Consider the following 13,781-nt stretch of genomic DNA (forward strand, 5'->3'; position numbering starts at 1 on the left):
TATCACTAATTAATCAAGATTTTAAAATATTGGCCTGCATACTGGCTGTGAGGCTAAATAAGTGTTATTGTTTGTAAGGTTTTGGGTGGACCCTTGGACACTGTGGCTGCTGACCACGCCCACGGGGGGGAAAGTCCCGTGAGGAGCCACAGGTCAGGCTCAGCTTAGGACACACAACACAGATAGATCTTTTATTAACAGTATTGAGGAGCCACCAGAGGTGGCAGTAGTGAGCAGAGATGAAGCCCAGCTGGGCTTGTAGTCCCTCAGGCTCTGGAACAGCGATCCCACAATGGCTGTGCTGTAGTGAAGAGAAACTGAGATAGTGAGTACAATGAAGTATATGCAGGGTTCTGGAATAGAGCCTCGTTGGTTGAGTACTCACACAGCGGATTTTCTCGGTAGGAATCACAGGAGCTGGAATAGTGGCAGGCCCTCAAGGAGCGAGTACCTGGTTCCAGGGAACAGCTTTGAGAGAAGTAGATAGTAACTCACTGATGGTGTAGGCAGCGGTATCTTCCAGACAGAAGTGAAGTCCAGGCAGCAAGCCCGGGAACATGGGCCCTCGAGGAGTGAGTACTGGTTCCAGACAGCGACCTGAAAGAGAAGAGAGAGGCCCCCGAGGAGCAGGTACCCCAAATAGAGTAAGTCCAATAATGGAGAGGCAGAGTAGCTAGGTATGGAGAGCGAATCCCATCCGTAAGGAGTTCCAGTATGAATACCTGACCTTGCTAACTCGATTAGCTAGCAGTAGTGTAGGCTATTTGTATCCAGGATGCGTGACGTCATCACAGGGGGACATCCCTGGGTTCGCGCCAAAGAAAGTATTTGAAGCAGGGCTGCGCGGCGCGTGCGCCCTAAGGCAGCTGGACAGCATGGCAGGAGGCAGCACCCAAGCCGGACCGGGGACGCCGGAGAGGACGGCAGGCAGACGCTGCGGCAGCCAAATGTCCATCAACCGCAGGAGGAGTCGCCAGAGAGGTACAGTCGTAACAATAAGCATTTGCCAGGGTTACTCTGCAATGATCAGGTGGGATTTATCCCCCAACGCATGGCTGCAGATAATGTCCGCAAGATACTAGACCTAATGTGGTGGGCAAAACGAGAAGAAATCCCGGCAGTATTATTGGCTATAGATGTAGAAAAAGCTTTTGACCTGAAACACTGGCCCTTTCTATTCCAGACCCTGGAAGCAATGAAATTTGGAAAGTTTTTTCTCCAATGGATCCGCCAGTTATACACCTCACCAAAAGCAACAATGAAAGTGAATGGACGGTACAGGCCCTGTTTCCAGATTGAGAGAGGCACCAGACAGGGGTGCCCCTTGTCACCTCTGCTCTTTGCCTGTTATGGTTTGAGTGAATTCTTGGGTACTGTGGCAGATGACCATGCCCACGGGGAGGAGCCCCGCAGGGAGCCACAGTACTGGGCTAGACTCAGGATGCACAAACACAGAGTTATGTCTTTTATTGTACAGCTGATGTATACCACCAAAGGTGGCAGTAGTGAGGTGATCCAGAGGTAGCAGTTCAGGGACCCTCGGCAGAGGGGACCCGTCTCACCAAGATGGTATAGGGATATCCAGGTGATGGTTTCCCAGCACGGCAGAGCTGTAGATGAGACAGACCGAGAATTAGAATTACTCACTAGATGGTAGCTGTAAGGTTGATGATTCCACCAGGCAGAAGTAGATGGTAACAGGCACCGAGGCAGGGAGAGCAGGCCTTCGAGGAGCGAGTACCTGATCCCAGTAAGGCACCTGAAAGAAAGCAGAGAGCCCCCGAGGAGTGGATACCCAGGTTAGAGAATATCCCAAAGGGCAGAGAGAGCTTCCAGGGCAGCAAGGAAGCGGCAGAGCAGCTTAGACTGGACGAGTCCAATCCAGACGATCCATATCATGATCCTTGCTAACTCAATGAGCTAGCAAACATGCGTAGGCTAAATACCCGGATAGCGTGATGTCACTCAAGGGGGATGCCCCCGAGGTTCTCGCCATGACGTGGATAAAGACATGGGTGGTGTACGCGCATGCACTCTAGGAGGCCCTTAGGAGAAACCTGGCGTGAGGCTTTGCCATAGCCGTTCCAGGGACGCCGGAGAATGCAGCTTGCAGATGCGGCAGTAGCCATCTTCCCAAGGCTAGCGGGGAGAGCAGAGAAAAAGGTGAGGCACAAGGGTCGAAGCCGTCTGAGACCGACGGACGCAACATCGCCATATTCCTGGAACCTTTTGCAACTCGCATACGACGATCCCAGAATATTAGAGGAATTGAGCTGGGAGGTCATAACTTCCTCCTGTCACTATTTGTGGATGACATTATGTTTACCCTCTCAGACCCTACAAAGTCATTGGAAGGGGTCCGAAGTGAGATGGCTGAATTCAGCAAGGTATCTGGTTTCAAGGTGAACCTTGAAAAATCGGAACTACTCAACATCAACCTCAACAGTGATGACATCCACGCTATTAAGCGCATTTTCCCCTTAGAATGGGCAAAGAAAACAATAAAATACCTAGGTATCTATTTAATCTCTTCATTGGAAGATCTCTGTACCTTAAATTACACTCCGCTCCTAAAAGCCATCGACCGAGACCTAGACAAATGGCGTCAGTGACCATTCTTGTGGCTAGGAAGGATTACCATCATAAAAATGAATGTTCTTCCCCGACTCCTATATTTATTCACTAAACTACTGGTCTTTTTGACACCTCCTATGCTGAGAAGAATACAGAAAAAAAGTTTTGACTTTATCTGGTGACGCCATCCTCCCAGAATAGCACGCCGCACACTGTTTTTTCTTAAACTGGCGGGAGGCCTAGGAGTGCCCAATATACAATACTACTACATTGCCTCTCAGCTGAAAGCCATAGTGGACATAGTCAAACAACATGCGCCTAAACAGTGGGCACAAGCTGAACAAGCAATGGTGGAAGTAATGCCTATTAAGGCTATGCTATGGCAGCTGCGCCACACCTGGAGACCAACTAGCTGCATCCCCTGGGCACTCCAGACAACACTAAAGGTATGGGCAACTTGGAAAGTCAAGGTAGTCGGAAACTTCTCCTACTTCTACCAGTCATGCCTCTTCCACAACACTCAGTTCTCGGCCGGGTTTCAATCAGCCTCTTTTGGCACTTGGCAACGAGTGGGCATCACCAACATCGGTCACCTCTTCCAGGGAGGGGAACTGATGTCCATGCTACAGATTAGCAAACAATATGGGTTGGATGACCATGATTTCCTAGCGTATGCACAGGTCAAACATTTTATAAGCACCCTGGACCGCACGCAAGCCCTGAAAATAACCCAGACCCTTTTTGAAAATTTTTGCATGGGGGCAGATAAACTAACTAAGATATCCTCAAAAATCTACAGCTTGCTTTGCGGCTCTGATCAACCTACCCTACTGCATCTTGCCAAGTGGGAAAGAGACTTAGGGGAGACCTTGAATCCTAAAGAGTGGGAATATATATTCAAAATGGCGAGTGAATGTTCCAATTCAGCGAGATTACAGGAAAACTGTTATAAACTCATATATAGATGGTATTTAGTCCCAGAGAAATTACACACCATATATGCTCAGCAATCCTCCCTCTGTTAGAGAGAATGTGGCTCAGTAGGATCGTTTCTACACACTTGGTGGTCCTGCCCCAGAGTAGCGCTGTTCTGGAAGGAAATGGAGGCATGGGTGAACAACCTTTTACACACTCAAATTGGATTGACTGCCAGAGAGGCCCTACTAAATGACTCTGTCAAGGAGTTAGACAAAGATCAACAAAGATTCAGCCATTAGGTCTGATTAGCCTCCTGAATTCTAATCGCAAGACACTGGAAAACCAAGGTCCTACCTACAGTAGCAGAAGTCATAACTTTGATGCGACAGCATCAACATCTAGACTACTTAACAGCTACCAGGCGTAATCAGCTAGCCTTATATCATAGGACTTGGAGCTATCACCCCAAAATATAGAAGCTGGGAATCAGACTCTAATTGCGGGTTTGTTGTTCCATCTGAAATCGTCATGACAAATAGATTATCTTATGAATCGGAGAGCCTAGAATAACATGTGGATTCCCATGCCAAAATGGGGGCACAGGATAATTCAAAGCATTGCAGTCTATTGATCCATACTGTTTCTACCTGTAGTTCTTGAACAGGACAAGATAGGGGCTCTTGCACTTACCCCACAAAGTCATATTGAGAAGGTGTCATACTGATTATCAAAGCAAGATCTTGATGGACAGTAGTACATTGCCAGGATGGGAAGGGTGGGAGGGAGGGGATTAAACCTCAGAATATACTTTAGAAAAATTGCTGTGGGAAAATATTGTAAATACGCTGATGCAAACTTTATAGAATGGTTGTAAAAGTTTATTTCCATTGCATACATGTTGATGTTTATGTATTTGATATATATTGTTATATTCCTGACTAAGGGCCTAATTTTCTAAAGTATCGCAGGCCTGCGATACTTTAGAAGATGAGGGGCGGGGGGCCGAAACGGGGGGGCGGGCCTGCGCTAGCCGGCGGGATCGCACCGTCGCGGTGCGATCGCTGCCGGTTTCACACCCAATAGCACCACCATAGGAGGTGTAGCTATTGGGAGCGAAATAGATAGCGAAAAGGCACCTACCTTTTTGCTGTCCGAGGTGTCGGCGCAGAGTCGGCCCTGGTGACGCCCCGACTCCTCCTCTTCCGGGGCAGACTCCGCCCCCATCCTGGTATCGCACGCGATAAGGGCTTTTTCGCGTGCGAAAGGTCCCTTATCGCGTGCGAGCGGCTTGGAAAATGAGGCCCTAAATGCAATAAAATACAGAAAAAAAAAAAAAAAGAATGGGGGGAGTGAAAGCGTTGTACACTTTGACACCTGTTACTTGACCGGTGAACATGGAAGACTTGTCTACTGTTTGCAGTGTTTGGGTGAACTGGTGGGAATTCAGAGTGAAGTGCTAGCGGGTTTAGGTGAAATGGAGAAGCACTGGGCGAATTAGTGGAGTTATTGGTAAACTGGCGATTTCAAGTATTTGTGCATAAATTATAGAATACCTGCATTTGCATTTAATTCTGGGTGTTAGCACACTATAACAGTTCACACATAAAATATACACACAGATGTTTATAAAATGAATAGAGAAAGTATGCGTTTTCTTGCATTGGAAATATACATGCATACTGAAGACAAATGCACAGTTAGTAAGGGACTGGGACTTTGAGAACCTCTTACAGACAGAGCTCCCTTTATGTGTGCGCATGAAATTGAAAACAAAACACAAAACTGCATACGCTACAGTATAAAGCATCTTCTTCTGTGCCTGTTTTCTCCAGAAAATTCATATCCCCTCAGCACCATCCACCACTGGCAACAGTGTTGGTGGAATGGGTGGAAGCAGTGGTACTTCCTTGACAATGGCAAAGTCGCAGCAATTGAATGAAAATGGCTGCCAGGCCCCCACCACCTACATTCCTCCCTCCTATAAAACAATAAAACTTAAAATTGAAAAAGAAAAAGAACAAAATAACCCACACATCTACAACATACATATAAACTGTAAAACAAAAAGTCCCCTCTTAATTGTTCTCTAATTTATTCTCCTACGTGTCTCCTCTAGCTCCTAACTAAACCCCACATCCATTTCCTGTAGGCTGCCCCTTTTTTAGTCTTTGTGATAAATATGATGACCATTTTCACCTATTGTTCTCAATTAATTGAATCACATTCACAGTTTCATCAAAGAGGAAGTTTCAATGAAGTTTTGATCTGGTATCAAATTTAACAAAACATTTCAGAATCTTGTAAGAAATCAGATGAAATTCTGTGAAGCCATTTTTTGAAAGATTTCACACATCCCTATTAACATATACTAGTAACCAAAATGAAAGCAGAAATATTCCTAAAATGGAAGAGGAAAGCCAAGACATGTACTAAGCATTCTTTACAAAAAATTAATTTTGTTTTAACTTTCTTTCAGGTGCCTTCATGGTATGTGTTCTTAGATTACCTATAGAGAAGTCTGTGACTGTGACTGTGCAAAGTAGATTGACTGACCAACTCATTCTGGATGTTATGCCACATGAAACCACTCAGGGACAGTAACTTTGAAACAGCCACGTGGGCACACATGTACACACGTATGCCGGCTTGCGTCAAAGGATGTGGCCATATTATAACATATGCGCTTATGAGCATGGTAATGTACGCGTATACATGTGCACACAATTTTATATGGACGTGTGCATGTGTGTGTGCAAATGCCGCCTCTACCGTGTAAATGGGGGGATTTTAGAAGACACGCGTGCAAATTCAATTAACAGTTTACCCAGTTCGTTCCCAGTTCACCCAGGTAAAAGCTAGGACTTCCTAACCCCCTAGTTAATTAGCTGCTCTTTTAGCCTGTTAGCCCCTACCCTTAAAACCCCACTGACTAGCCTAGTTATTTTTTTCTTCAGGCCAATTCAATAAACTCTGTGGGTGCGCGATTATTTAAATTACGTCCCGTGCTTATAAGGAGGCGCTATGGACACTAGCACGTCCCTAGCACTTCCTTATTAGCGGAAGCGGCAGCTGTCAGCGGGTCTGACAACCGACCCTTAATTTTACAGGCTTCGGTTGTCGAATCCGCTGACAGCCATTGGTTCGGAAAACGGACGCCAGCAAAACTGAGTGTCCGTTTTCCAACCTGTGGGCCAGCGGGCAGATTTTTTTTTTTAAGTTTTTTAAATATTTTATTTTTGGGACCTCCAACTTAATATCGCCATGATATTAAGTCGGAGGGTGTACAGCAAAGCAGTTTTTTCTGCTGTTCTGTACACCTTTCTTGGTGTTGTCCCTGATTAACGCCTGCCTTTGGGCAGGCATTAATTTCTGAAAAATAAAATGTGCGGTTTGGCTGCACAGTTTACTTTCAGTATCCCGCAGGTATAACTAATAGGCTCATCTACATGCATTTGCATGTGATGAGCGCTATTAGTTTGGGGGGTTGGCCGTGTATTCTCCATGCGCTATTAACCCTTACAGTATAAGGGGTAATAATACAGCGTGTAAAACACGTGGTCAAACAGGGCTAAACGGTGCGCTCGGCCGAGTGCACCGTTCTGTATCGGCCTGTTTGTTTTAATACTTACACGCCATCCATAGCAGAAGAAAAGTTAGGCGGTAGGGGACCACGGTGCGTGCTTGTGCACATAAGTATTTATGCGCTGGTTTCATTCATAAATCCTGGGATGCCCATGCCATCCCCAGACCACGCCCATGCTCCCATCTCTTTTGTACCAGAGGATATGCGCATACGCCGGTGCCTTTTAAAGTCCATGCGATGCATGCTAGCCCGGCTTCTACATGTATCTCCTGGCTTTGGCATGCACCGGGCTTTTAAAATTCATCCCATACTGTGCTGATATTCAACAGAGTGCCTTTCTATGAATGAATATCACTGGACTGAATGAAACCTAGAGCCACACAGTTTTAGTGACACAGTTCATAAGATACAGCAAAGCTGATGCATGCTTTATTCTTAAATATTGCCCTTTATTGCAATATTATTATTATTACTTATATATGTGGGGCCCCCTATATGGCCATAGATCCCTGCCCTTGTAGATAAAAGCAGAGAGGAAGAAACCATCCTATCAGAACCTCCCCTTGAGGATTGTCTGAGATGGACTGATCCCTGTTTAGAAGGTAGGGTTAGGCCAGTTAAAAGTGTGGTCTCATGAGTTATCTCTTGAAAAGAAAGGAGCTCTATTAGCTTTTCTGTCCCTAAGTGAGGCCCATCCCCCTTAGTTGGTGAAGATTTTTGGTTATGGGAAAATCCCTGCCATGCACTGCCTGCCAGTGTGGGGGCTACCTTGAGTAGAAAAGAGATTTTGGTTAGATTTTGAACCATTTTCATGCTTTGACTGGATGTGATAACCTGGAGCCCTAGATGATGGCTTTTCCCTGGGTCCGGGCACTGAAGAACTGTGAGCTTCATCCTAAGGAAAGAGGGGCTGCAGTGACAGTAATCGCTCTAGTGAAGATTTAAGAACATAAGAACATAAGAAATTGCCATGCTGGGTCAGACCAAGGGTCCATCAAGTCCAGCATCCTGTTTCCAACAGAGGCCAAACCAGGCCACAAGAATCTGGCAATTCCCAAACACTAAGAAGATCCCATGCTACTGATGCAATTAATAGCAGTGGTTATTCCCTAAGTAAACTTGATTAATAGCCGTTAATAGACTTCTCCTCCAAGAACCCATCCAAACCTTTTTTGAACACAGCTACACTAACTGCACTAACCACATCCTCTGGCAACAAATTCCAGAGCTTTATTGTGCATTGAGTGAAAAATAATTTTCTCAGATTAGTCTTAAATATGCTACTTGCTAACTTCATGGAATGCGCTCTAGTCCTTCTATTATTTGAAAGTGTAAATAATTGATTCACATCTACTCGTTCAAGAACTCTCATGATCTTAAAGACCTCTATCATGTCCCTCACCTTTTTGGTTGGTGAGGAGATTCTTGCCACCCCTCCTCAGTTGGAGCTGGAGCTGTAATAGCTCAGTCCTGAAGTCTGACATTAAACCTTTCCTTCTGAGGGGTCACAGATATCAGGAAGAAGAAGAAGGACACTGGAGACCCACAGAAGGATCTCCATCCTAAGGGATGGGCACAGGTTGGGGAAAAGAGAAGAGGAAACCTTGGATTCCGGTAGGAATTTTCTATATTGAAGAGGATTTCCTCATCGCAGGATTTCCCTACTTCAGCTGGGTCTCTTATACACGCCAAACCTGAGTAGCAAGAGCCAGATCCATGGAACCTGAGCCTAGGAACACATACACAGAAGTGGACCAACCTGCCGCTGTAAGATTACTAAGTTTGGATGAATGGATATTGAGTTAATTTTGAAACAATCAGTAAAGCTTCAGTTAAACACTCAGTACTGTATCCCACCTATTTGTACCCAGCGTTACTGCATTGTTAACCACTGGAGTAAAGCGCACCACCGCTGGGGCCAGGAATGTATGCTTACACCCCCAGAGAAAGGATCAACACTTTGGGGACAAGGAAGAGGGGAAGAAAAATAGAAAAGGCAGCCCCAGAAACTATACAATCTTTTGTGTGCCCTTTGGACCCAGTTGATTTCATGAAATAACGGGTTACATTTATATTGAATAAATGAATAGTGTTCTATGTAGTATGGAGAGAGAACATAATGTGCCCATAACATCAAACACAAAGGGTCATTCATCAAAATGCGTTAGGGAGTTATCGTGGATCCTAACGTCCGTGATAACACCATAACACATGCATTATTTTTTGCATCGTGAGATGCGAATACAAATTCACCCAGGAAGAGAGGGCATCAAGCCACGGCGAGAGTGCATTGTAGAAATCTCATCTTTGTGTATCTTTACTCTTTCCAAACCTCATCAAATCTTAACTGGCTTTTTAAAACCCCCCCCCCCCCCCCTTAACGCGGTAAAAGTGGCATTTGTGCACATATGTGTGCGTCCACTTAAAGTTGCGTGCACATGTGCACACATTCAGCCTGATTTATACCATGTACGCATATATGCGTGTATGTTATAAAATGGCTGTTTCTCTGGATCCGAGCCGACAAGTGTGCGTACATTTGCGCCTGCACAGCTGTTTCAAAGTTACCGTCCCTGATTACTGTGACGCTTTGTAGAAAAGTTATTTCTTATTTTCATGGGTCTTTAGGAACTGAATTGCAGATTTGGACAATTATGCTTAAAATTTCTTATATATCATGTTGGATTAATAGGGACTTATAAAATGTATTTGTAAAATAAAAAAAGCATTATCAGATAATTGTGTTGGAAGCAATGACTAAAAAACAAGGCAGTTTGTATATCAGCCTAGCCACAATATATTAATGCTTTGTATTTGTGAATGTTTAAAATCATTTTTGGGCTTTCTTCCTAGTTCCATAGTTATACCAGTGATTGATCTGGTTTTCCCTTGATAATTCTAATTGACAACTATACCAGAAAACATTTAATAATCTACTTTTTGTTACCCTTCTGTGCGGAAAATTGTCCTAAAACAGTCTCCCAAACTCTTGTAGCTGGTTGGGTCAGTCTTTCCTCTCTGAATCTGAAATCTAGGAAAGAAAAACAATTAATTAGCAGGTAATAAAAACTAAAACTGCAGATATTCCCTATTTTCATATAAAAGAAACCAAGTAATTGAGATGTTGTTCCACATACTGTAGTACATGCTATGGAAACTCTCTAGCCATTTGCAAAGTCTTCACTATTTCATAGCAGTTTCAATACTTGAACACTCACAGTAGCTTTAGAGTAGATTTTCAAAACCACGCACATGCGTCCATGTGCTCGCGGTTCTCTGCACGAGCACATGGACGTGTTGATTTTATCCAATGGCCATGCTCAGCAGAATTTAAAATCTACACATGCATGTTCAGGTGGCCCATAACTCGTATGCGCGGGGGGGGGGGGGGGGTGGAGGGGATTTTATAACCTACGAACAGCAACACAATCGGACCTCCCCCAGTTCCCTCCCAAACGGATCCAATAAAGGAGCGGACTGGAAGGCAACATAAGAACATGCTATACTGGGTCAGACCAAGGGACATGAAGCCCAGCATCCTGTTTCCAACTGTGGCCAATCCAGGCCATAAGAACCTGGCGAGTACCCAAAAACTATGTCTATCCCATGCTACTGTTGCTAGTAATAGCAGTGGCCATTTTCCAAGTCAACTTAATTAATAGCAGGTAATGAACTTCTCCTCCAAGAACTTATCCAATCCTTTTTTAAACCCAGCTACACTAACTGCACTAACCACATCTTCTGGCAACAAATTCCAGAGTTTAATTGTGCGTTGAGTGAAAAAGAACTTTCTCCAATTAGTTTTAAATGTGCCACATGCTAACTTCATGGAGTGTCCCCTAGTCTTTCTGTTATCCGAAAGAGTAAATAACTGATTCACATTAACCCATTCTAGACCTCTCATGATTTTAAACACCTCTATCATATCCCCCCTCAGCCGTCTCTTCTCCAAGCTGAAAAGTCCTAATCTCTTTAGTCTTTCCTCATAGGGGAGCTGTTCCATTCCCTTTATCATTTTGGTCGCCCTTCTCTGTACCTTCTCCATCGCAACTATATCTTTTTTAAGATGCAGTGACCAGAATTGTACACAGTATTCAAGGTGCGGTCTCACCATGGAGCGATACAGAGGCATTATGACATTTTCCGTTTTATTCACCATTCCCTTTCTAATAATTCCCAACATTCCGTTTGCTTTTTTGACTGCCGCAGCACACTGAACCGATGATTTCAATGTGTTATCCACTATGACGCCTAGATCTCTTTCTTGGGTGGTAGCTCCTAATATGGAACCTAACATTGTGTAAGAATAACAAGGCTTATTTTTCCCTATGTGCAACACCTTGTACTTATCCACATTAAATTTCATCTGCCATTTGGATGCCCAATTTTCCAGTCTCAGAAGGTCTTCCTTTAATTTATCACAATCTGCTTGTGATTTAACTACTCTGAACAATTTTGTATTGTCTGAAAATTTGATTACCTCACTTGTCCTATTTCTTTCCAGATCATTTATAAATATAAACTTTCCTATCCTTCTTACCTCTTCCCCTCTCTTCCCCGACCTAACCCTAATTTTTTTATATTGTTACTTACTGCTCTCCCTGTCCCTCGGCCCGCCCTTTTGAAGAGGCATGGCATTACAGCGCTTAACAGGGGTTATGCGCGTGACTGGGTCCTTCTGAAAATGTGTGGAGCGCACGCAAGGCCCAGCCACGCACAGAACCCCCATTATTCGGCGCTTTTAAAATTGGGACGAATATGAATAGTGGTACAAAATGCAATTGGATTAGTAAAAAGAGAGGAAATTCAATATAAAGTATATAAAAAGTAGAAATAGTGTAAAAAATTATATAGATAGAAAACTAAAATGCACAAATTGCTAAACCATCATTAAATTTAAGGTAATTTTAACAATATTTCATGTGAAAGATTAGTATATAAAAATGTAAAACTGGAATAAGAAAAATATTTAAAAAATATAAAAAATATAAAATAATTCTAAAAAATATAAATAAAAAAATTATTGATAAAACAATTTTACAGAAAATATAAAGACAAAAAAACAAAAAGCAAAACTAATGTACCGACATCAGGGTGAAAAATAAGCACTCCTGAAACATGGCCATGTTGGGAGTTTGTTAGCAGTTCATTGATTTTGTTTTTTTCTTTTTGTTTTGTCCTTCTATTTTCTTTAATATACTTTTATCAATTAAATTAAATTATATTTTATAAATATTTTTATATTTTTATTTAAAAAGTTTCTTGTATACTGCTACTCATTACATTGTAGCAGTTTACAATGGTTAGAGCAGTGGACCAGGAGACCACGGTTCAAGTCCCACTGTTGCTCCTTATGACCTTGGGCAAGTCACTTTACCTTCCATTGCCTCAGGTACAAACTTACAGGGTCATTTATCAAATTGCGTTATCGTGTTTTTGCATGTGTTAAGGAGTAGATTTTAAAAGGAGCATACATGTTATAAAATCTGGGGTCGGTGCACGCAAGGGGGTGCACAATTGTGCACCTTGTGCACACCAAGCCTCACTGGCTTCTTCCGTTTCCCCTAGCCTGACCTTCCCACCCCTTCCCCTAACCTTTCCCCTCCCAGCCCTACTCTAACCCCCCTTGATCTTGGAGGCAGGCGCAAGTTGCGCACGCCAGCCAATTGCCAGCACATGATCTCTGAAACAGCGGCAAATGGCCAGTAGCCGCTGACACCGTGCCCGCCCCAGACCACCCCTTTTTCAAGCCCCGGGACTTACATGCATCACGGAGCTTTACGCGCACCGCCGGGCCTTTTGAAAATATGCAAAGCCATAATACACGATATTGCACAGTTTTAATGCTGAAAATAACTACAATTTTTTTCAATTGCATTAAGCTGTGCAATATGCCCATAAAACAATTTGTGAATTTTTTGAAAATTCCATTTTTAGGCTGGGGAAGGGCCTCAGATGTGGGGGGAGGGAGGAAAAAGAGAGAGCCTCTGGGGTTGGCACCATAGTAAGCAGCTATTTATGCTTCTATAGGAGGCCCACCTGGTAACTTGAGGTGATGTTTAGGTAATAGTGTAGGGGTTAGAGGCCACTTTTACATGCAGAGTGAGACTTATGAACAGAACAGTGCACTCTTGTGAAGATTTGATGTCCTTCGAAGTGAGGAAACTCACACAACAATCAGGCCCATACAGTAAACACCATGGGAGAGCCAGCGCTTCGAGGTGAGCGCCCGCTCTCCCAACGCGTGCCCAGGTCCCTCTCCTGGGTGCATGATTCAGTATTTAAATTAGGGCCCACGCTAATAAGGAGGTGGCCATATTGGCGGAAGCGGCAGCTGTAAGCGGGTCTGACAGCCGACGCTTAATTTTACCGGCGTCAGTTGTCGAACCCGCTGACAGCCACGGGTTCGGAACACGGACACCGGCAAAATTGAAAGTCCGTTTTCCAACCCGTGGGCCATGGGCAGATTTGTTGGGGGGTTTTTTAAGAAGATTTTTTTATTTTTTTTATTTTTGGGGCCTCCAACTTAATATCGCTATGATATTAAGTCGGAGGGTGTACAGAAAAGCAGTTTTTTTCTACTTTTCTCTAGACTTGCCCGGTGCCGCACATTTTACTTTCTGTATTGCGGGTGACTACCTAATAGGCTCATCAACATGCATCTGCATGTGATGAGCGCTATTAGTTTTGGGGGGGTTGGCCGCGC

The 13,781-nt window shown here is 44.0% G+C and overlaps 1 protein-coding gene across 3 annotated transcripts in view; it reads right to left on the bottom strand.

Moving 5' to 3' along the window:
• SLC25A21 (solute carrier family 25 member 21) overlaps positions 1 to 13,781 on the bottom strand; it is an 847,107-nt gene that overhangs the window by 244,617 nt on the left and 588,709 nt on the right. For all 3 annotated transcript variants that reach the window (XM_029598981.1, XM_029598980.1, XM_029598982.1), the window contains one exon: positions 10,023 to 10,106. In XM_029598981.1, coding sequence (XP_029454841.1) covers positions 10,023 to 10,106 — 84 coding nt within the window. The remainder of the gene's footprint in view (positions 1 to 10,022; positions 10,107 to 13,781) is intronic.

This window comes from Rhinatrema bivittatum, chromosome 4 (assembly GCF_901001135.1).
Source record: "Rhinatrema bivittatum chromosome 4, aRhiBiv1.1, whole genome shotgun sequence".
NCBI classification, from domain to species: Eukaryota; Metazoa; Chordata; class Amphibia; order Gymnophiona; family Rhinatrematidae; genus Rhinatrema; species Rhinatrema bivittatum.